Source organism: Nicotiana attenuata, unplaced genomic scaffold (assembly GCF_001879085.1).
Source record: "Nicotiana attenuata strain UT unplaced genomic scaffold, NIATTr2, whole genome shotgun sequence".
In the NCBI taxonomy this organism is placed as follows: Eukaryota; Viridiplantae; Streptophyta; class Magnoliopsida; order Solanales; family Solanaceae; genus Nicotiana; species Nicotiana attenuata.
The window spans coordinates 435,263-445,771 of record NW_017670504.1 but is presented as its reverse complement, the minus strand read 5'-3'; the positions used below and the strand labels follow the sequence as shown (position 1 = coordinate 445,771).

At 38.7% G+C, this 10,509-nt stretch overlaps 1 protein-coding gene across 3 annotated transcripts in view; it reads left to right on the top strand.

Moving 5' to 3' along the window:
- LOC109240321 (cyclin-H1-1) overlaps positions 1–2,737 on the top strand; it is a 10,334-nt gene extending 7,597 nt beyond the window's left edge. For all 3 annotated transcript variants that reach the window (XM_019406946.1, XM_019406945.1, XM_019406947.1), the window contains 4 exons: positions 1,598–1,656; positions 1,733–1,817; positions 1,953–2,044; positions 2,194–2,737. In XM_019406946.1, the coding sequence (XP_019262491.1) occupies positions 1,598–1,656; positions 1,733–1,817; positions 1,953–2,044; positions 2,194–2,254 (297 nt within the window). In that variant the 3' untranslated portion in view covers positions 2,255–2,737. The remainder of the gene's footprint in view (positions 1–1,597; positions 1,657–1,732; positions 1,818–1,952; positions 2,045–2,193) is intronic.
- The last annotated feature ends 7,772 nt before the right edge of the window (positions 2,738–10,509 follow it).

Genomic DNA, 10,509 nt, shown 5'->3' with positions numbered 1-10,509 from the left:
TTAACTACACCCACCCTACCCCCCCCCCCCACCCCACACACACACACACCCACCCAACCACCCAATATTGACTTCACTTGACCATATGTCATTGCTAACTGCTTCATATTTCTCCATGGTCAGGTTAATAATTAGTACTACATGCTCAAAAGTTTAGTACTAAATGTTTAGGGTATTAGGCCATTCTTCACTTTTACATCCGAAACTTTCAGTTTTCTTTTGGTTATTATGTTATCCTTTCATATCTCTATCTGCTGGCCTTCTATTTTTTAAATTAATGTGAACACAAAAAAATAAAAATCATATTCTTCCTCTGCGTTCTCTTTCCTTTTCTCTCAACCGAAACACAAGTTAGAAAGTACTGCAGACGATGTTACTCACTATTCTATTCAGATCATTATGGAGCTTTAACTGTAACATGCAATCACTTGAGTAGACAATCATTATCATGTAGGCTTGGGCATAATTTGGTAATACCGAATTACCATACCGAAACCGAAAATTTTGGTATTTGGTATACGGTATTTTGGTATTGGGTTTAAGTTTTAAAAAAAATTGGTATTAGGTATGGTATTTGGTATTTTAAGATAAAATACCGAAATACCGATACCATACCGAAATATATATTATATTACACAAAACACATATTATAAATTATAACATAAATATAAAAAATCTAAAATTTTACTTTCCTTTATTCTCAAAGTTCATCCATTAACTCTACACAAGTAATAAGACATTTCTAATGATCAAATATTCATTTATGTACGATTTTCTCTATTTGGGTCGATAATTGCTAGTTTTTTTAGTTTTGTATTTTGAGTACGTTAATTAAGAATATTAGAGTGTATGGCTATATGCACTAGTTAGTATTCAAAGCGAATAAACCGCTTTATTCTCAAAGTTCATTAATTAACTCTAAACAAGTAATAAGACATTTCTAATGATCAAATATTCATTTATGTACAATTTTCTCTATTTGGGTCGATAATTGCTAGTTTTGGACAAATTTTTTGTCAACAAACATTTTTAGTTTTGTATTTTGAGTACGTTAATTAAGAATATTAGAGTGTATGGCTATATGCACTAGTTAGTATTCAAACCGAATACACCGAAGTTACCGAACCGAAAGGAGAAAAACCAAACCATACCGAATTTAATTAGGTACGATATTGGTATAGGATTTTAAGAAACCGAATACCGAAAATACCAAACCGAAATGTCTAAATACCGTACCGACCGACGAACACCCCTATTATCATGTATGTGGTTAATAATGCATCCATAATGTGGTTCTGACTGGATCACTTCAGAGGAGCTCTTCTTTATGATGGACCCGTTATATCCAGAGAAGTCATATTTTAGATGAGGGAGTGTTACAAAAATAGTGAGTCAACGTAAGAGCTTGTTTATGTTGATCATCGTATGGTCTACATATCAAGAGATTTATCTCATGATCATGCATGATAATAGAGTTGACTTGAGTCTGGTTTGTGTTTGGAATTATGATCTGCTCTTTATGAATGCACTAACCTTAACACCACATACGTGTCTTTTTATCTGGTAATCTGATTTAGCTTCTATTTCATTGTTGCAGTTGGCGTTGGCAGCTTTGCGTCGAGCTAATGTGGTGCATGACATTCTTGATTTTGAGAGGTCTAAGCTGCTATCTTCGGAAATAATGCAAACTAGTCTCCTTTTCCTCCTACTGACATGATATTTTTTCATGAAGGTATCTGAGAAGCATCCTATCACGTCAACAGTCAACTCAAACAATTTCTGAACTTACAGTTTCTTTAAATACCATTGATTCTTTGGTAAGTGCTTTCTGCTTTAATCCAGGCCTATAATTGCCCTGCTACTTATGGAAAATTTTCTTTTTTTCCTCTCCAAAATTTCCTTCTGTTCTTAATGTAGTCAGCTTACTGCCTGAACTCGTGGTATATTGACAGATTTGTAAACTTGAGGCTCCTCCAACTTCCAAAGATGTAAAGCACATTGACAGGAAACTCAAATCATGTCTTGATCCTGGTTCACACGACAAGTACTTTCTATCAACTTTTCTCAGATTGTCATTTTGTCCTATCTTGACTAACTTAATTTATAATCTTTGCCATTTTTGGATCTCTTTCTCTATGTCTGAGGCATATTATCTACCACCAGACTGAAATAATTGCTGTTTTAAAAATGCAGGAGTAAGAAAAGGAAGCACAGATCCAAGGAAAGCTCAACTGAAGTGCAAGACCTCTCTTGAACATCTTTTAACTCAGTATTATGCCCCAAGAATATGTTGAGTGGAACTATCACTTGTTGGCACTCATTTAATTCCTAATATGAAGCAGAAAAACAAGTTACACTGAGAGGTGGTCAATATCTACCACACGTCATACTAAGAGGGCCTTACAGCTGAAATTGAACTGCAATATCCGAAGTTGCTCAAACTGCAGCTGATATAGTATACATGATGGTTGATGTCAGTTAGTCATGTGTTATATAGAACAGTCAATTTTATTGATGATCTTAGCATGTGCATCTATGAACTGGAAACAGGTGAATAATCGGTTGTCAACCTCATCTGAAATGGAGCCACCGAGGCTTAGGAAGTCTATTTTTGCGATGTATAGCTCTATTTGTGTCCAAAATTTATTCAGACTAGTCTGCTGAAAATGTATTAACTTGTGGATTAACCCGAAAGTGAATCTTATTGTTTCTGATTACTGGATTGAATACTTCGATACTTCTTTGCCTTTCCTCTATTCTTTTGATGGGAACACGGAATCAGGGCTCTAACTTTGTTACGATCCAAATCCTACCAGGTTGTGATGATACTTAACCCAACCCGTTAGGCGAAACGACCAACACAGGTGTAACCACAATAGAAGATAATCATATAACTAAGAAATTAAAATGCAAAATTTCAATAACTATGGGTATCACAGGTCATGAGCAACTAATAGCTTGTTTGGCCAAGGTTTTTTTTGGGCCAAAAGTGCTTTTTTTAGCCGAAAGCACTTTTGGCCAAAAATTGAGGTGTTTGGCCAAGCTTTTGGAAGAAAGAAAAGGGTTTTTGAGGAGAAGCAGAAGCAGTTTTTGAGAAGCAGAAAAAAGTAGCTTCTCTCCAAAAGTACTTTTGAGAGAAACACTTTTGAGAAAAATATACTTAGAAGCAGTTTTCAAAAGCTTGGCCAAACATTAATTACTACTCAAAAGTACTTTTCAAATTAATTACTCAACACAAACTGCTTCTCACTAAAAACACTTTTTAAAAAAGTACTTTTGAGAAAAACACTTCTCAAAATAAGCTGATCTTAGAAGCTTGGCCAAACAGGCTATAAGAGTAGGAGTACAACACTGATATGAGAAAATATTATTGAATATATGTAAATACAAATACAAGATCCTAGACTAACATGAACAAATGATAGCTAATAATTGGAATTCTGATATGTCCTTAATGCTTGCTCTCAAACTCCAAAATAGCTCAGCTCCAAAATTTGCACACAAGGTGCAGAAGTGCAGTATGAGTACAACCTACCCCATGTACTCAAAAAGTATCAAGACTAACCTCAAGAAAGTAGTGGCGGGCTTTACTCAAAAACTCACTTTATATAATCTGTGCAGTTCATAAGCATATATATAATAACAGAGAAATAACAAATATTAATTCTAAGGTGCATGGTTAAAGACAAGGAGAATAAGCATGTGTCTTTAAATAACAAAGTCAAAAGCTTATACGAATGCACCAAATCCGTATATAAAGGAGATAAGCAACAAGTAGTAAAGACTCAAACTTTACATCAATCCGACACCCGTCAAGTGTCCTAACAACAAGCAATCAAGTCCCATATATGTGTAAAATACATGAATACACATATGTAGATGAAATGCCTGAATGTTCTACATGAGTTTAGAATGTCTAAGCATGATAAATACACAAATTTGGTTCTAAAATCGACACAAATCTATGTATCTAACTCAAATCCATGTGTCCATTGAGCATGTACTACCGACAGAATTCTGCTGTTTGTTGACTCTATAGGGACGAATTCATATCGACACGTAGTACGTAAATCTATACGCCCGAATAAATATCTCAATATAGGAGCGCGAGCCCAAACGCCCAACGAATGTCTCAAAACATGAATGTGAATCTACACGCCCAAACATATGCCTCAACACAGGAACCTGAACCCGAATGCCCAAACAATCTCAGATGAATGATGAGAACTAGATCTATATGCTAGAATGACGCATATAAAGACATAATGTATATCTACACTGTTCTATCAAGTAAGACAAGGACATGAAATCTATAATGTTAAACTAGCATGTGAATGATACGAATAACATTATTCAAGCATGAATAAAATGCTCAAGTAGTCTTACAACAACTAGTCATGACATACTATATTCCATCTGTTATAGTAAGCATAAGAGAGATGCATATAACATGATACTAGCATGTGAAGATGCATATCGAATCATAACACAAGCCTAACGTCTATCGAAAATATGGCACAACCTTAATATCTGCATTGTCACGACCCCAACTCCCACCAAAGCTGTGACGACGCCTAACAGCTAACACTGCTTGCTAGGCAAGCCAACATCAAATATACAGAAATAGACTCTAATAATAATAAGAAATAGCCTCGAAAGTGGAATACGATAGATAACTGAAGCACAATATAGTGATACAACAGCAATATCATCCTAGAACCTGATGTTAACAAGTACATGGGCTCTATAGAATAATAAGTACAACTATCTGAATAACGATACAATACTGTCTGAAGTACATAAATAGTAATGAAAAAATTAAGAAAAAGACTCCAGGGCGTGCAGGCGGAAATAACATAGCTACCTTGAACTCTAAACGACACTAGTGCAACTCTTTATCAATCAACTCTATCAGTAGCACATGGATCTGCATATAAAGTGCAGAGTGTAGTTTGACTACAACCTACCCCATGTACTAAGTAAGTAACAAGCCTAACCTCGGATTGAAGATCGTGACGAGATTGGCAAAGTCCGCTACTCACTTTCAACAGTCAACAATGACAGAAACAACATAATGACAATAATAATAACAACAACAACAACAACAACAATAACATTAACAACAACATGAATAATAATAATAATAATAATAATAATAATAATAATAATAATAATAATAATAATAATAATAAAGGGGAAGCAGCTCAAGAATAATAAGTTCAAATTATTCACATTAACAGGAAATAGGGATGCTTTCCAATAAAATCAGTTAGGTCATCAATTTCTAGATATAAGATTTTAATTAGCATGAGGAAGATAAATCTCTATGCCTGCATGATAAGTAACAATGCCAAAATCAACGAATTCATAGTGAAATCATCAGATAAGCACACTGTACGGGTGCCTGGCATGAAGCCCCTCACTCAGTATATACCAAGTTCCTGCACTCACAAGGCCCAAAGACCATGAGCTATTACCTGACTTCAGAGGGGGCGGATCCTAGCCCAAGCGCTAATCTGGTCAAAAGTCAACGATCATCATAACTTAGCCCAAATGGCCTGGTGCACGCGTCACCTCAATATCAATACCACTCAGCCCAATAGGGGGCTTGGCATATGCGTCACCTCAATTTCAAATTTATCATAGCTCTATGGCCCTATTTCAGTTACTAATCCGCTCATATGCCAATATCTCATAGTATCATAAATCAATATACCACAAAATTTATTATAACGTGCCACAAATCAATTCAAACCCGTAGTACTCAAGTAAGGAAGCCAACAACACGTGAGATAACTGGTAGGAAGTACAGAAAAATGATGAAATAACACGCAGATATAATATCATGACTGAAAAGTTTGACTACAATCAAGGCTAACAGCCCAGCACAATAAAATAGCCCTATCGTGTCTCAAACGGATAAGAACATAACCTAGACATGATTTATAGCATGAATGATAGTTTAAGTAGTCATACAAGTAATGAAAACATGGTAACAGAAAGGCATGTTAGCAAAACAAGGCTTGTAATAGCCGAAAGTCTGCCCTGATCATGAATAACCATAGTGTACGCAAATACGCTCGTCACCACGTATGTGCATCAACCCCAACGCATAATAAGCATCGAAATATACGAGGAAAATACCCCCAAGCCAAGCCTAGGCAAGATACCACCTCAAAGTGCAAGAATTAATACTCTAAAAAGCCCTTGCCTCTTGAATCGGCCTCCGAATGGGTCAAATCTAGCAAAAAATAACTCAATAATGTCAAACAATACTATAAGAATCGATTCCAAGTAATAAAGCTCCAATCTTTATCAAATAGCAAAAAGTCAATCGGAGTCCGCCTCCCAAAACCTGACAAAAGTCACATATCCCGATTAGCCACTCAAATACGAGTCCAAATATACAAGTTTCATCCAAATTCGACTCCAAATCGAGGTCCAAATCTTCATTTTTCACTCTCCAAAACCATAGTCAAAATCCCCAAATTTCTCCTTCAAACCCCATAATCTATGTGTAATAATCTATAGGTAATCAAGATATAATGTTAAAATTAAGTAGAAATCACTTACCCTCTTGCTTTGTGCGAAAATCCCCGTAAAAGATCGCCCCTCTCCAAGTCTAGGGCCCAAAATATAAAATAATAGGTCTAAGTCGTGAAATATAGTCTTTAAAAATCTGCACAGTGTACCCTTCGTGAACGCGGCCCAAGCCTCGTGTTCGTGAAGCACAATCTACCCCTGGACCACAAATGCTCTTCGCGAATGCGGTCTGCCACCCGCGAACACGATGCACAAGATCCTCAGGCCTACACACGTGTGGTCAACCCATCGTGCACATAAAGGCATACCCCCACCCGGCTCCCAGCCAGGCTCTCCACTACGCGAACGCGAGCCTTTCCCCCGCAAAAGCGAAGACCAACAGATCCAACTCTTCGCGAATGAGATGCCCTATTGCCGAACGCGAAAGAAAAAAACTCAGCTACCCGAAAAGACTCTTCGCAATCACGAGACCTACTCTGCGATCGCGAACCACAACAGCCACCAGTAAATCTTTAGCAGCTCAACCAAGCTCGAAATGATCCGATATCCATTCGAGATACTCTCGAGCCCACGGGACCCTTTCCAACCACACCAACCAGTACCAAAATATAATATGGACCTATTCGTGATCTCAAATCACACATAGTAACATCGAAACTATAAATCACACCTCGATTCAAGCTTAATAAACTAATCAACTTTCAACTTTCAAAACTCATGCCGAACCACGTCTAACCAACTCGGAATAACCCTAAATTTTGCATACAAATTCCAAATGATATAACACCAACTTCCAGAACAATAATCCGAACCCAATAGCATCAAAGCAACTCCCCGTCAAACCTATGAACCTTCCAAACATTCAAATTTCTAACTTTCACCAAATAAAGCCAAATCAATATAGAAAACTCCAACTCCAAATCCGTACATACACTTATGTTTAAAATCACCATACAAAACTATTGGAACTATCAATATACCATCCGGAGGTCGTTTACCGAAAAGTCAAACTTCGGTCAACTCCTTATAACTTAAGCTTCCAACATTAGAACTAAGTTTTCCAATTCTCTCCAAAACATCTCCGAAACCAAACCAACCACCCCCACAAGTTTCAAAATAACAAAGAATCATACAGGAAGCATAAAATATGAGAACGAGGCTTCAATATACAAAACGACCAGCCGAGTTGTTACATTCTCCCTCTCTTAAACAGACGTTCATCCTCGAACAAGTTTAGAATTATACCGGGTATATAAAAAAGATAAGGATATCTACTTCGCATATCATGCTCGGTCTATTAAGCACCTCCTCGACTGGTTGACCCCTCCACTAAACCTTCACTAATGCAATATTCTTCGACCTCAGCTTCCGAACCTGCCTATCCATAATGGCCACCGGCTCCTCCTCATAAGCCAGATCCTCATCTAACTGCACTGAACTAAAATCCAACACGTGCGACAGATCCTCATAGTAATTTCGAAGTATGGAAACATGAAATACCAGATGACCTCCCGATAAGCTGGGTGGCAAAGAAAGTCTGTAGGCCACCTCACCAACACTCTCCAACACCTCGAAAAGACCAATATACTGAGGGGTCAACTTGCCCTTCTTCCCAAATCTCATCACACCCTCCATGGGTGAAACTTTGAGTAGAACCTTCTCACCCCCATGAAAGCTACATCTCGAACCTTCTTATCAACATAACTCTTCTGCCTGGATTGCACGTACAAAGTCGCTCCTGAATGAATTTCACCTTTCCAAAGCATCACAAACCAAATCCGGGCCTAATACTTTAGCCTCACCCAGATCAAACCAACTAATAGGAGAACGACATCTCCTGCCATATAAGCCCTCATACAGAGACATCTAGATGCCCGACTGATAGCTGTTGTTGTATGCAAACTCTGCTAATGAAAGAAACTGATCCTATTGGCCTCCGAAATCTATGACACATGCTCTCAACTTATCCTCCAAGATTTGAATGGTCCGCTCAGACTGCCCGTCCATCTAAGGGTGAAATGTGGTGCTGAACTCAACCTGTGTGCCCAATTCACGCTGAACCGCTCTCCTGGAATGCAAAATAAATTGAGTGCCTCGATCCGAGATAATAGACACATGAACACCATGCAAGCTGACAATCTTCCTGATGTAGATCTTAGACAACCGCTCTGAAGTGTAGGAAGTCATGACTGGAATAAAATGTGAAGACTTGGTCAGTCTGTCCAGAATGACCCAAATAACATCAAATGTCCTCAATGTCCGTGGAGAACCTACCACAAAGTCCATAGTCATGTAATCCCACTTCCACTTCGGTATCTTAATCTTCTGAAGCAACCCACCAGGTCTCTGATGCTGATACTTGACCTACTAACAATTCAAACATCGAGCAACATATCCAAAAATGTCTTTCTTCATCCTCTTTCACCAATAATGCTGCTTTAAATCACTGTACATCTTCGCCACACTCGGGTGAATAGAATACCGCAAACTATGAGCCTCGTCAAGAATCAACTCTCTCAACCCATCCATATTAGGAACACAAATTTGGCTCTGAAGTCGCAATGCACCATCATCACCAATAGACACTTCCTTAACACCACCTCGTTGTACCGCGTCCTTGGGGACTAGAAAGTGGGGATCATTATACTAACGAGCCTTGATGCGCTCAACAAAGATGACTTCGATACCACACAAGCAAGAACCCTGCTAGGATCCGATATATCCAATCTCACGAACCTGTTGGCCAAAGCCTGGACATCCATAGCTAAAGGCCTCTCCCCAGCTAGAATAAATGCTAAACTCCCCATACTCTCTGCCTTTCTACTCAAGTCGTCTGCTACCTCATTGGTCTTCCTCGGATGATAAAGAATGGCGATATCATAGTCCTTTAATAGTTCCAACCACCTCCGCTGCCTTAAGTTCAAAACCTTTTGCTTGAATAGATGTTGAAGACTCCGATGATCCGTATACACCTCACCAGACATCCCATATATATAACGCCTCCAAATCTTGAGTGCGTGTACAATAGCTGCTAACTCCAAATCATGCACTGGATAGTTCTTCTCATAGGGCTTCAACTAGCACGATGCGTAGGGAATCAACCTACCATTCTGCATCAACACACACCCAATGCCAACCCGTAAAGCATCATAATATAGAGTATATAATCCCAATCCTGAAGGCAAAACCAACACTAGAGCCGTAGTCAAAGCTTTCTTGAGCTTTTGAAAGCTCTCCTCACACTCATCCGACCACCTGAATGGAGCGCCCTTCTAAGTCAACATAGTCAATGGGGAGGCAATATATGAAAAATCCCTCTACGAAGCGACGATAGTAACCTGCCAAACCCAAGAAGCTCCTAATCTTTGTAGCGATAGAAGGTCTGGTCCTACTCTGTACTGCCACAATCTTCTTCGGGTCGACCTTGATCCCATAACCTGATACCACATGACCAAAGAATTCCACCGAGTCTAACCAAAACTCGCACTTGGAAAACTTGCATATAGCTTCTTCTACCTCAAAATCTAAAGCACGGTCCTCAAATGTTGCTCATGCTCCTCCTTACTACGGGAATACACCATTGAACATAATGACAAACGAATCCAAGTACGGCTAGAACATACTGTTCATCAAGTGCATGAAAGCTGTTGGGGCATTAGTAAACCCAGACAACACCACCCAAAAACTCACAATGCCCATAACGAGTCCGGTAAGCAGTCTTAGGGATGTTCGGAGCCCTAATATTCAACTAGTGATATCCCGATCTCAAGTCAATCTTTGAGAACACCTTAGCACCCTGAAGCTGATCAAATAGGTCATCAATATGCAGTAATGGATACATGTTCTTGATGGTCACCTTGTATAGCTGCCGATAGTCAATACACATTCGCATAGACCGATCCTTCTTCTTAACAAATAACATCGGCGCACCCCAAGGTGAAACACTAGGCCTAATGAACCCCTTAT